This window comes from Onychostruthus taczanowskii, unplaced genomic scaffold, assembly GCF_017590055.1.
Source record: "Onychostruthus taczanowskii isolate IOZ18803 unplaced genomic scaffold, ASM1759005v1 scaffold49, whole genome shotgun sequence".
Lineage (NCBI taxonomy): Eukaryota > Metazoa > Chordata > Aves > Passeriformes > Passeridae > Onychostruthus > Onychostruthus taczanowskii.
The window spans coordinates 5,310,542-5,324,536 of record NW_024502458.1 but is presented as its reverse complement, the minus strand read 5'-3'; the positions used below and the strand labels follow the sequence as shown (position 1 = coordinate 5,324,536).

General features: G+C 44.0%; 1 protein-coding gene across 17 annotated transcripts in view; it reads left to right on the top strand.

The window, feature by feature from the left end:
* Window positions 1-13,995, top strand: part of DENND2B (DENN domain containing 2B) — a 154,271-nt gene that overhangs the window by 130,419 nt on the left and 9,857 nt on the right. For all 17 annotated transcript variants that reach the window (XR_005953430.1, XM_041414971.1, XM_041414981.1 and 14 more), the window contains one exon: window positions 481-629. Coding sequence is in view for 16 of the 17 variants with exons in the window: in XM_041414971.1 (XP_041270905.1) it covers window positions 481-629 (149 nt within the window). In the remaining variant the exon portion in view is untranslated. The remainder of the gene's footprint in view (window positions 1-480; window positions 630-13,995) is intronic.

The following is a 13,995-nucleotide window of genomic DNA, read 5'->3' as shown; positions in this document are numbered from 1 at the left end:
TCTCTAGTGAATGACACATTACAGGAGAGTGGAAATGAAGTAAATTGGGTTCATTGTCTTCCGGGCCTTTTAGTTGAGTCCCAGGCTCCTATCTAGATGTTAATGTGAATTGTTAGTCAAGCTTAGAACCCAATTTACCTTGACTTTATGTCTGTTTCAACCCTGTAAGCTTCCATCTCCAGCGTTTGATTGTTACTTGCTTCATACTCTCGACTCAGCCAAGCTTTACATCTCTTACAGAATGTTTGGAAGGGGGAATTTTGCTTCCCTTGGAGATGACAGCAGACAGTCATCGTACACAGCTGTATTCTGGGAAGAATGGCCTGACAGGCGTTGTGCAATACACCGTTGTTTTTGCGTGCCTGCACGCGAGGGGCTGGGTCGCCGCGCGTCCCCTCGGGCGGCAGGCGCAGCGCTGCGGGGCCGGGCTGGCTCCGGGCCCCCGGCGCTGCTGACCCCGCTGCTGTGGGCTCTGTGCAGGTCATCGAGCTGCGGCGGCCCATGGACTCCCGCCTGGAGCACGTGGACTTCGAGTGCCTCTTCCGGTGCCTGAGCGTGCGGCAGATCATCCGCATCTTCGCCTCCCTCCTGCTCGAGCGCCGCGTCATCTTCGTGGCGGACAAGCTCAGGTGAGTGGTGCCGGCACCTGAAGCACACGGGCAGGATGGCGCTGTCTCTGGGTGGAAAAGGCTTTAGGAAATGTACTGAATGGTTTTCAGATGTCAGGATCCTCTCACTGGAGGATTTAAATGTCTTTTTACATCCATGGATGGTCTGTCTTTCCCACCTGTAAAATGGCAATACAACTTCTCACCTTCTTCACAGTCAGCAAATGTTTGCGCAGCATTTTGACACAGTGTAGTGCCAGCAATGTTTCTGTCAGGTTTTGGACACAGATACTCATAAAGAGTGGCAGAGGTTGTCGCTGAGGTGCTTCACCTTCTGCTCATGCGGTGCAGGCAGGCAAGGAAGTGGGGTGCTGAGGGCTCCCCTGATTTGCTCTGTGCAATACTGAGACTTCATGTTGGGGCTGTTTCAATTCCTGCCCTACCAAACCCATCCAGTGTGAGTGTTAAATTGCTATCACAGTACTTCCCAGCTATTTAGGATATTTTTCCTGGTGCTCATGTGACCTGAAAGCATTTCCTTTTGGAAGCGCCATCTCGGATTCCTTGCTAGAACCTCTGAACACACCTTTTGCTTCCCTGCCCTTTGATTGCAATCTCCCCTCCTTTGTTCCTCTTGAACTCAGCCCAAGGTGTAAGGAGTGAAATCAACAGGCCACATCTCCCCATGGCCTTTCCCAAGGAAATGAGAGCTCTGTGTAAGCTGCACCCCTGCCCCACAGCAAAAAAAATCCTATTTTTTAGATGCTTCTGTAATCCATGCAGAAAAGTGTGGGTAATGTAAAGAAGACATTCTTTTCTGTGGCGTGATACATAATAAAAAATGGCAAATAAAAGTAAAGCCTGCCATTTATTAGACTCAGGAACATCCAGCATCTTTTAAAAGGACACCAGAGGCTGTATGGGAGGTTAAAAACACAGATGGATCTACCCAAACAAACTCTGCTAAACATTTTATCAGTCCCGACCTCCTCTGAATGACCGCCAGAAACAATAGCTGCACTTAGTGGCCGCCAGTGTATATAATAGCAAAAATACTTTGCATAGTAAAAGCTTTACAACCTTTAGGGGAGAATTTCTTAAAGCTGCAGACCCTTCTCAGGTTATAAAGTTACTTCCTTAGCAGTCTTTTGTGTGTCTAGAACAACAGGAACATTTTATTTCGTCCCTTCACTTGTCAGTAACCCTTAGTTTGAATGACCATTTGGGATGACTTAATTTCACATAAACCTGTGATGAGAATTGTGTAACTAGTACCCTGTAGTACTTTAGTAGATATATGAATCACACCATGAATATTGGAGCAGGTAGCTCAAGAAATAATGTTGGTGTATCCTTCTGACTTTTCCTACAGCATGTTTACTCACCTCGTTCTGTCTCTGTTTTGCCATTCTTTCAGCACCCACAAGTCAGACTGTAATTCAGATTGACACAGATCTGCCTTCCTTCCAATGGCACAGTGATCTGAGTGGAAACTCACAAACGTGGTACAGCAAAAGTGAGGGCTCTGCTGTGCAGCTGCCAACTACTGCTCTGCTCTGGAGCTCCCAGTTGCTCCTCTGTAGTGTTTTGTGGACCACAGGCACAGCCCTGCATGCTGTGCAGCTGCCAACTACTGTTCTCAGCCATGAGGGATGAGACAGACAGCAGTCATTCCCTGGAACATTTCCCTGGGACAGCTGACCTAGCCAATGTCATATAGAGCCCTGGGCATTGTGCAGAAAATGAACAATGAAACCTACTTTGACAGGCTCAAGGCAGCTTGGCATGGAAAGCAGTTGTGTTGCTGATACTGAGGGCTTGTGGTAACCCAGGACTTTATCAGGCAGCCAGGGTTTTATACACTTCGCAGCCCTGGCTGGGAGTTCAGGCTTGCCTGTGCAATTCCTTTCTCTTGGTAGCTGCCTAGTCCCACAGGCCTTGGAGCATGGACTAAGTGTTCTTACAGGCAGTGTGCTGCTCACCCTTTTGGCACACAGAAATAGGGTACCAGGACCAACAGGAACCAGAAATTATAAAGATCCCTTTTGGTAAACGTATATTCCTACACGACCACAGGCACAGCCCTGCAGGGATGCCTTGCTGTGGGAAAGATTCTCAGCCATGAGGGATGAGACAGACAGCAGTCATTCCCTGGAACATTTCCCTGGGACAGCTGACCTAGCCAATGTCATATAAAGATCCCTTTTGGTAAACGCATATTCCTACATTGTGCTCTCCTGCAGAAGCTGTTCTCCAGTGAGCTGTTGTTTCTGTGTGAGAGGGCCATGGGATAAGGGCCATAACACAGGAGAAAAGGGAGGATTCAGATGGATCTGAGAGGCTTGGGAGGTTTTGTGCTTGCTCCTGTAAGAAGGGACAGAACCTTTCTTACAAAAAGGGCTTATATTCATATGCTTTACTATATCCATATGTACCCTTTATTGTACATGTATACTCGGTTTCACTTGGTAAGAGGATGACAAAATCTGATGTGGTAGATAAGGTTCTGCATGCAGACTTGTGAATCCTGAGCTATCCTTCTGAGCCCTCTGACCTGCTGAGTGTCACAGGCTGGAAACATAGCACCTCTTTCTTATCTTTTGTCTGCTCTGTCTGGGATCCCAGACACTCTGGGATGGAGACCTCTTCCTGCTCTGTGTGTGCAGCAGCTCTGCTTCATGCAGTGTGGTCCCTGTCAGCACGGGGATCTAGGAGATACTGTAAACCAAAAACTAATAATGAGTCCTTTGACAAGAGCCTGGAGAAAGTGACAGTGGATTTAAATTCAAAACTTACTGAGATTTTCATGGTTTAAATAGGGATGAAGTCTAAAATGAAACACTCTGGCTTTGAGCTAGTAACTGTCTTCTTGGAACCTTTGCCTTGTCTGACATGAGTTTTCTTTATGAGCATCCTGGCTGAAACTGGAGTTTACCAGTAATGTGGGGAAAAAAGAGAAGCTAAATATCTCACAAGTCCACTCTGTGCCCAAAGAATGAAAGCAGGAAATTAAAATGATTTTACAAGGGTTTGATTTCTGTATGCACCCAAAAACTAGCTTAGAAATAAATGATGTTGGGGTTTAGGCTTCAAACAATAAGATGCAATGGGCTTTTGTCTGTTTCATGGGTCTTCCAGCAGTAAATGATTTCACAATTATACAAGTCTGGGAAAATCATGCCTAGTGAAGTGAGATTCATTCAGTAAGTTGTTATTTATAGTTCTTATAGTGCCCAGAATTTGCCAAAATTTAAAATCCTTGATCTTTTCAGGAAGAGATTGTTTGTTAACACAGAGAGTGATGCTCCCAAGTAGTGAGGAAAGCAAACAACAGCGAAGTTCTGAATGACAGCACTGTGAGGTTGCCCTGGTTAGATATGTGCAGTTAGGTTTGGGTATTTTTTCCCTTAAAATTTGATTATGTGTTTTTTCTGCTTGAAATTGGCTGAATAAATCCCTGCAGCTGTTTGCTCACCTTCAAAAATGAATGTGAATCTGCCAGCGACCTTTCAGAATTTTTCTTTCTGTGAACAGTGGAGAAGACAACAGGGAAACAAAAATAATGATAAAGAAACTTGGAATAATAGTAGTAGTAGTAATAATAATAATGATAATAATATCACAGCTCTTAAAAAGGAAACTTAAGGCTCGAATTAAGGCTCCAATTCCTTAAAAATCTGCTGAAAGCAGAGCTGATGTGATATGCCTCATCCCAGCTCTAATCCCTGTCCCACTGGGAACCCCTGTTTATGTTCCCAACATTCTGCCTGCTCACCCCAGCTCTGGAATAGTCCTGTGCCTGCCAGCTGCAAAGAGGGGCTGCTCTAGTGCCATCCTCGGTGGTTTGAGAGGCAGCAGATGCACAGCCAGTGGGGCCTGGGGCTCAGGAACACTGACCTTGCTGCAGGCACAAAGGTAGCAACAGAAAACAAATAGAAAGCAAACAATGGAAGAAAAACATTTCTCTGCTTGTTTTAGTTTTATGCTAGGGAAACAAATTTGTGGATGTGTTTGCTGAGGAAGTGATGTATCCATGTGTGTGAGAACAGTGTCTTTGCCTTTTCCCCTGAATGTTTGGACAGGGGAAAGGAAGACCCTGGACATAGCAATGCCCTGTGGTTATAACCCCATTTTTTTATATACAAAAACCACTCTTTCTGTAATCTGCTATACTGGGAAGAACTCTGAGGATATTTTGCTTAAATTTCATATATGGGTCCTGTCCAATGCCAGCCACAGTCAGTGGGAGTGTTTGGATGGAGGCTTGTTTTTTGCTATGGATCCAAATCCTCCAATATTCTTCTTTTGAAAACTTTTGGGGCTGTGAAATTCTTCTACAGAGCCCCTGCTCTTGTAAAGGACAAAACAACTTTTCATTGTTGTGGATTTTGGTTTTATATGAGATACTTCAGCTACTTCTCAGTGAAGCAGGATCATGGGCCTCAGGGAGAAAACCCTATCCCTGCTCCTCCCCATGGTATTTTGAACTGCAGGAGGAATCTCTCTTCCAGCACAACTGCAGAAAGTCCAGGCAGATCCCAGACCTGACCAAAGGTTACAGGCTGGAGACAGAAACACTGACTAATACAGGACAGAGCAGAAATATGTAAATAGTGGGGAAGCCATCCCACAGGCACGTCTCTGTTAGCTCTGGAGCAAAGGAGGAGCAGAGTGTTCTTGTGTTCAAGGGCAAAGGCTTTCAGAAGACAGCAGTGTTCCCCTATTCTCACGCACAGACACAGCTCAGGGCTGGCTCACTGTGCCCAGGATGTTCAGGGAGTGGTGATGCCTCTCCTCATGTTTGGATCTGTTGTTTTGGGGCCAGGCTGGCAGAAACTGGCAGTAAGAGCTGAGCAGTAGCTTGGTCCCCATTTCTTGGTGACTACCTAAAAAAGATCCTTTAACCTAGCAGCCAAAATCATAGCATGATCTTGTAGATCAAGTTAAAGTATGCAAATTTAAATAAGAGATAAGTGGCAATGTTTTAGTAGTAAATCATTGCTCCTCAGTCAGTAGCAAGGTCAAGTGGAAAAGCAAGAATAGCTAATTTCTGGGGCAGATTACTAAAGTGCAAACTCATTCTCTATTTCCTTATTGTTTTCATGAACAAAAGTAGGATTTAATTCTTACAAACGAATCATGGCCATGACAGGTCTGAACAGCTTCACCAACTGCTTGGGAAAGCTCCTTTCCAGTAGCTGTCACCTTGTAACACTTGTAAAGTCTGCCAACCTGCAGCTTAAAAGGTAAACCCGCATGTATTAGCACAGAGAGAAATGTGCTTGGTAAACAGACATGAGCTTTGGCCAGCAATAAAGACTTCCTTTACTTTCCCCGTCACAAAAACCTCCAGAAAAAGAAAGGTGAGAGAAATTTGACAACAAATACATGCCAGAAACCAGCTTGTGAGGGAGAATTTACTGCTCTCAGTCTCTGACTGGTCTGTACCATTTCTGAGCACAGGCTACAGAGTCTTGGTAGTCTTTTAATTATCAACTGTGCATTAAAGATGTTTGGAGATGAGACTACTGCACCTGTGGAATGTGTAATAACTCACAGATCTTCTCTCTAAACCCAGGAGAAGTATGGATAGCTGACATTTCTTCTGGTGTATTTTTATCCAAAGAACTTGAAGTGCTATCTTAATACTGTCAGGATTATTGTGATTGTCCGGTCAGAATGCTGAAGATAAGCTAGAGAATTTCTTTCACTAATTTCTGCAGTGGAAGGAATGAGCCCTTGTATAATTATCCACTGTAGACAGAATTTATTCTACAGCAAAAACATCCATTTCTCACATACATAACCAGAGAGTTTCTGTTTCCTCCAATAAGAGCCAGACCAGCCCCTCTCCAGGGGGCTAGAAGAGCAGTCTCCCAAAATTCTTGGGAGAAATTTTGCACTTTATTCCCTTTTCTTAAGAGGAATTACATTTTGTACCACTTGGATTACTTTCTCTAGCGCTTAGATTGTATGATGGCTGATGCCAACAAAGCAGCTGTACAAGGATAGTAGGAAAATGTGTGTCAGGCAAAAGGGACAGACCAAGAAACAAAATGAACATTCAAAGTCTCTGGCTTATTTAATATTCCACAATCCCAGAGAAAACAACCTAATACTGACATTTTTAATGTGCAATAAACTCCAATGGCATTTTTAATATTCCATGTCCCAAGAATGGTAGAGCTTGTATAATTTTCCTTTTCTTCTTTCCCTCCTCCCCTGCTTTCCAGCGGTATTTATTTATGTTACTCCAGGCTTTGGACAATGCTCTACAGTGGGAAAACATAATTTTTCCACTTTCAATCTGTGCAAAAAAATTCTCTCTCCCTTCCCTGTGAAATGAAACGGGATGCAAAGACAACCATGCTGTTTGGTAATTCCCTTATGGATTGCTTATTGGCACAATATGGCAGTAAATTGCAACATCTTCCCAACTTGACTTTTTGCTCCTTGCAAGAGGATTTAGATTCCCTCTTTTCAGCTTTTAAATGCGATGGATTAGGGGGAGGTTACTAATTGGTTACTACCTAGAAAAATACTCCATCCTGTTTTACAGCTGTCCTGCTGTTAACAGTGGAGCGATGGCCTGGGAATCTGAAACCCCCAGTGTGAGCAAGGACTGGTGGGAGCAAATGTCCCAGTGTGGAAAGAAAAAGGAGTTAACTCTCCTCTGGAGCACCTGCTCACACACCACTTTTGCTCTGGATTCATGCTAACAAATTGTCCTGCAGGAAAGGGACTGGATAACTCTGTGGATACAAAGGATAACTTCACACTTGGAAATGTTTGGTTTGTTTTTCCTTGCAACCACCTGAAAAAGCTTGAGCAGGTAGCTGATGTGTCAAAGCAATGACTTTTTTACCAAATCCCGTTTTCTTGAAAAGGCAAGTCCTCATTCTGGAGGGCACTTTGCATGTCTCTTTCTTCAGAGGCTTTAATGTGCCTCACTTACACACAAGTATTACAAAAGCAAAAAATAAGGGCTTTGTTAATACCACATTCCTCTTTAATCAAGTGTTCTCTGCTTTCTTTTAAATTAAGTACTTCAAAGCCACTCTCTGAGAGAGGGAGAGCTCTCCTAACAGTGTTCTCTGCTCTGCAGCTCTCAGCTCCATGGGATGCAGCCTTGATCTTTGCATGAGCCAGGGCTGTGCTCTGCAGGTTATCTGTGGGACCCCACACTGTCACTCAGGTGTTCCCAAAAGGGGGGGACTGCTTCTGAAAATGCAGCTCTTACTGAACTAAAATCTGGCAAATTATGTAATTTTTGGAGATTTTTGCAAAATTTGGATGAAAACCAAAAAGAAAGCCTCCTGTATAGTCAGAAGGAACCTGCACTTACTTCTTTGATATGTCCTAATGAGTTGTTTAATTATCAGACATTGAAAATCTGAATTAATTTATGTGACTGAAAAATCCACTGGCTTTAAGAAAAGAGCCTCTGAGGGCACATCATCTTTCATGGTGTCCATCTCTGTGAAGCTGTGGGAACACGTTCAGTGTCAGTGATGGATCCATGCTGGGAGGGTAAAACAGCCCAAATCAGGAGAGGATGTTGCACACTGAAGCTGAAGGGGATGTGGCCAGGCAAGAGTTTAGTAATGAAGATGTTGCCCACTCAGTTTTCTGTCAAATACAAGAAGGAGAGACCAGAAAAGGAACACAGATGATGACACAAAATGTTGGGCAAATCTGCTCCATGAACCGTACTCATTGACATTGCAGTGAGGCAAACCATGGCTCCATGAATCAAAGTCAGGGAAAACAATTCCAGAAACAGGGTTGTAACCTTTAGTTCATCATAAAAAAATCTCCTCCTAGGAATCATCAATAGCACAAAGGCATTGCTGCCTGTGCTCTCCATAACTCACCCTCAGTAGTCACTGGACCTGTCCCAAAATTAAGTGCGTCACTGGTGCCCCACTGATAAGGAACTGCAGTACTGCTTTTGCCAGACAGGTGAGGACATACTGGTATTCCTTTCTGAGAGTTTTACAAGCTTGGCTGCTCTCCTGCTGCCCCGTAGAAAGAACCACAAAAAACCTGAAGTGTGAATTGTTACTTGTAAAAGAAGTCTTGGGTTTGGGTTTAGCTCATTTGCATGGGCCAAAACTGCCACTTGAGTGGTGTGAAGGTTAAACAGCTTCACTCTTGGAGCTGTAAGCATAGTTGCAAGATTTTAGAAAGGACAATAACTGATAATTGGCCTGATGTGATGTGGAAAATATGCATTTCCTCCTCAGTCTCAGCACCCCCCTCTCCCTGCCAGTGTTATCACTTGTTTGCATTCCATGAGATATCGCAAAGGTCACTTGCAGCAAATATGTCAGTATTCAAATTAGGGAAGCCACTGTGGTTGGACTCTGCCCTTCACCCCTGGCACAAGCAAAGTTTGGTTCTCACTTCTGCATCAGGCTGCTGCTTGCCAGGTGGGGGGAGTGTGGCTGGACCTGGAGGCTGAGGGCACAGGGTGCCAGGGCAGCGCTGCTGGCTTGGCAAAGCAATCGCTCACCCTGGGAAGCGTTCACTTGTTGAGCAAGCTTCTGCTTTGTCCAGCTCCTGTGCAGATGAGGGATTTTCACCTGCTTCTGGACTGAGCTGTTACCTCACTGCTGGTAATGCATGTGAATATTTGTTAAGTCTGGGTGAGAGATGTTCCAGCCCATAACAGACAGGGGAGATCTGCTGTTTGTGCTTTGGGGAGCTCCTTACCCTGTGCCAGAGGCTGACTGCAGCAATAATGCTTGCAGTGTGTATGATGGTTGAGTTGTGAAATGTTCAGAACTGGCTGCTGAATTTGAGATGGGCCAAATGGACCTGCCTCACCATGATCCCCACATGAATTGTACGTGTTCCCAACCATCATCACATTTACACTGGAGAATTCCTAATTTTATTCAAACACTAGGAGCAGAGCCTCCCATTGGCAGGTCTCCTGTGCCACCAAGAGAAAAAGCAATTTGAAATATGCACAGATTTGTCTGTGTTTCCTGAAAAGAGGGATACTGGGTACTGATCAGAGATACAACATTAGCTGCATACGTTAGGCCAACTACTAAAGACCTCAGGTGATGACTCTTAGTTCACCTCTTATTAAATATTTGCTGTATAAAATAAATCACAATGCAAAATATTCCTCTGGCTTTTACAGCCCAAACTCTCGCAATTTTTCATGTAATATGAACCCATTATTTTGATTTTAAACATCTTATTGATTAGTGTAGCGAAATCAGATTTATTAACAGGAGATTCAGCAACTTCAGAACTCTCTTTTAGGTCACACATGCAACCTTCCTGCAGACACCCAGATTTCTACAGATTCACTTGAAGGTCAGGTGAGGAGAAGTGCTTGGCAGCAGCAGGGGAGTCCTCCTCCCTGTGTACCCCTACACAGAGTTGGACCCTTTACAGAAGGATTCTGCCACAGGGAATTCTCAACCCAGGACGTTAAAATCTAATTATTTGACTTTAAAAATAAATTATATTCTTAAAATTAAAAAATGTATTAATAATACATTAACATGAAACTACAATATTTATTAGCTTCAAAAATTACAGTCTCTAGTTCCAAACCACCTTAGAAAGGCTTGAAGGAGCCTCTGTAGTTTGCCCAGCCCCTGAAGGGCTTCTAGAAAAGTAAAAAATTATTCAAATTTTCAAAGCTTCAACATGCCTTGCTGATGAGAGGCTGCCTTTGCAGCAGCCTCTCCCACAGCAGTGAGGGAACTTGTGGCTCAGAAGGTGTTATCATGTCTTGAGGGCTGGTCTGATTAAAACAGAAGTGGGAAAATAAAGGTCTTTGAGGTTTCATTTTAGCAAAGTATTTCAGCACAGTGAAAGTAAATTAAAGCTGAAGCTTCTGCTGAAATAATGTGTTGAATCAAAGCCTAAAACAGTAATTTGCCTGTCCCCTCATGCTTTAATTGGTGAGGTGAGGCATGACCTGATTGTAACTCCTGCTGCTCTGTAATCAGTGGAAATAATTATTTTATTAGTGCCCAGATGATATACTGGATTAGAATTAATTTGAGTCAAACAAAAATACGTTAAGGCCAAATTCTGGTGTTTGTATTGGCTTGTATAATCTTTTTCCTCTCAGGGACAGGTAAATGTATCTGTTGTGGAAGAAATTTTCAGTCTGAGAATTTTTCCTGATAAAACTGTGGGTTTGTGTCTGTCTGCTTAGCAGCACTGGTTGTATTTGATTTCCATCTGTGCCACCAGTGAGCTTTGAGCTTCTGCCACCTTCAGGTGTCCTGGTGTGTGACCTTCCCTCAGCATCTCTGGTACTGACAGGGGAGGGGCAATTGGCATCAGACAGCCTCACCTCCTTCCCTCTGCCTGTAGCAACAGAGAGGACAAGTTTCACCTTGGGGCCTCGTGATTTGGTTGCATGTGTGTGACAGCTTTAGTCATGTTCATATTAAATAGCTTTCCCATTGTTCAGTCCAGCCAGTCACTGTCTTGTCCCTTAATTTTACATCCTGACCCCTCTGCCCTCAGTTTCCTTTTCACCTGCTCATCAGGCTCGTTTTGTCTCCCTCCCCACCCACTTCTACCTCCCAGATCTTAATTTTACCTCTCTGCATTTTGTTCAGCCTCTTCCCTGCCTTCCTTTCCTTTTCTGCTCTTCCCTCCCCTCAGGTTCCCTGCAGGAAGAAGATGATCCTTTTCTCCCAGAGGAGCCTTCATTTCTCAGTGTAGCCCAAGGCTACAGAAGGAGGTCTTGCTTAGTGCTAACAATTTATTCTGAAGAAATTAGCAGCTAAATAAGGGTCTTTTTAGTGCACAAAAATATTTATTTTAATAAATAAAATATTAAAATATTTATTTTAAAAGAAATAAAATATTTATTTTAAATAAACAAATGCACAAAAGATACTATTTTAAGATGGCTTCTAACATAGCCAAATCAGAGTGAATTTAGACATCACTAGGCAGGAGCCCTTGGCACACAGGGCACTATCTCCTTCACAAAAAAGTGCAGCAAAGATGTTTAACATGTTTATATTAATATAATTTCATATGTTAATATTTTCTCAAAATAATGTATAATTTCTTTTGGTTTTGGAAACAAACTGATCTGATGTCAAGCAAGGAGGAATTGGATCAGTTGATCTCCTGAGGTTTCTTCCTACCTGAATTATTTTGATTCTATATATCTTTGCTTTAAATTGGAAACCAAAATGGTTATCCAGAGGCAGACACAAAAGCTCAAAAATATTACTGAAAACAAGTCAAATTTTGAATCCATGTCATGTGAAAATAATGCCTTACAAATGCAAGCAATCCTACAAATAGGGAGGTATCCCACAGCCACCAGGAATTGCAGGCCTTAAGGGTTAGTTCTTGTTAAAAAAGCTGGAAAAACATGCATTTTTTTTTATTTGAGTCCAAAGACAGGAATTGAAGATTTTTTTTCCCTATTAAACATCCTAGCAGTGGTAACAGAGAAACAGCAATGATTTTGTATAGGAAGAATTTGTATTTGTCATGTCTGATAGTTTTGTACTGGCTGGAAAACTGGAGATGTCCTGCACCATTACAGCAGATGAACTCTTGGATTCTTATTTTATTCCTCTCTGCCCTTTTTGGTGAGTAGCTGGTGGTATGTGGGTTAACAAAAAATGTATCCTTGCAGCACAGATCCCGGAATGAAGGACAAACCATTGATGTGGGGGCTCAGGGGCCTCAGGAGCAGAGCACCTGGGGAACAGGGGGAGTCCTGGAGCTGAGTACCCACACTGTGGAGCAGGCACAAATCAGTAATGCAGTAACATGTCCCCTTGTCAGGCAGCTTTTCCAGGGCCAGGGATCCTCAAGGGCTCGCTCCAAAAGCTGACCTGCAGGAATGCTGCAGGAGCTCACTGAGACAGCTGGAGTTTGGAGACTGTCACTGCTGACACTTCGAAGTTTTCATTTATGTCTTATCCCTGATGCTATTACTTATTCTTATCAACCTGATTAATAATGCTGCTCTTATTTATTCTTATGCACCCAGAGAAACCTTTATTTTGTCAGAGCCTTAGAGTGCACTGTATCAGGCACAGCACAGTACTGCTCTGAATTACTGCCAGCACAGCAACAGCAGTGCTGCCTGCACCCCATCTGCACCCAAAGTGTATCAGGCTGCCTCGGTTTTTACTTCCACTTGCCCTTTACTTGATGTTTTTCAAGTTTTCTGTGTTGTCCTTTCCACCTCTGCAGCCTGTGTGTGCTGGAGGGGAGATGGGCTGAGCCCTTGGCCTGTAGCCTCTCCCCAGAGTCCTTTACAGTCCTCTGCAAACCTCTCAGACTATTTTATCTTGCAGAGATGTCACACACCTCTGTCTCTGTCACAGGCTGGACAGAGTTAATCCAGGATCAGGAGAGGCATAGTCCTCTGCAAACCTCTCAGACTATTTTATCTTGCAGAGATGTCACACACCTCTGTCTCTGTCAGAGGCTGGAGTTAATCCAGGATCAGGGGAGGCATGGAAGTGTCTAGGAGGGAAGTGTCAGGGATCTGTTTTTGCTGCACAATTCATTGGTGACCCAAGGGTAGGAGCTGTCCCAGAAAAGCAGGGCCATGGCCTGTGATGAGGAGACACCTGGGTGTGTAATACCCATGTGAGTCAAGGGGTTACACCTGGGAAGGACAGAGCCTCCAGACTCCAGCCTCAAGTGGGAGGAAGCTCTCATGAGCAGACAAGGGATGTGTGTCAGGGAGGTAACTCAGTCTCAAAGTGCTTATGGGCTGGAGCATGGATGTGTCAAAAGGGCAGATGAAAGACTTCAGCAAATGTGGACAGAGCAACATCATTTAATCAGCAGGGAGAAATGAGGAACATAAAAAGGTTGTGGAAAATTAAACAGTGGAAACACTTTTTTGTGAATTTACATTTTTGGCTGCGTTTCTCAACGTGAGGAAGCAGGGAGCCAGATTCGGTGAGCTGGTCCCAGTCCAGGGCATGGTCCAGAGCACTGGCACAGCACAGAGCTGGCACCAGCCTCGGTGACAGAGCTGCTGGGTGGCCTGGCCCTGCATGTAAGGATTGCCTCTCTCCTCTCCTGGCTGAGGAAGCTTGTCTGTCCCTCAGGGGAAGTATAGGAAGGCAAGGGATATTCTCACCTTCTCCTTCAATGCAAATGCCAACTGACTGTGGAGGTGCATGTCAATAGCGAGGTGGGATCAGGGAGCCAAATCATCAAGTGGTTGTCTGTGCTAGAGGCTTAATCCTGGATTTGGGAGATGCTCAGTGTGAGAAGCTCCCTTGGGCCTGTGAGAAGTTCTAGGTGTGGAGGGAGAAGCAGGAAGGAATATGACTGTTGGCTATTGTTAGAAAGAAAAGAGACTTATCAAGGAATTCCTTATCAAGGAATGGAAATATTTGTGGAATATTTC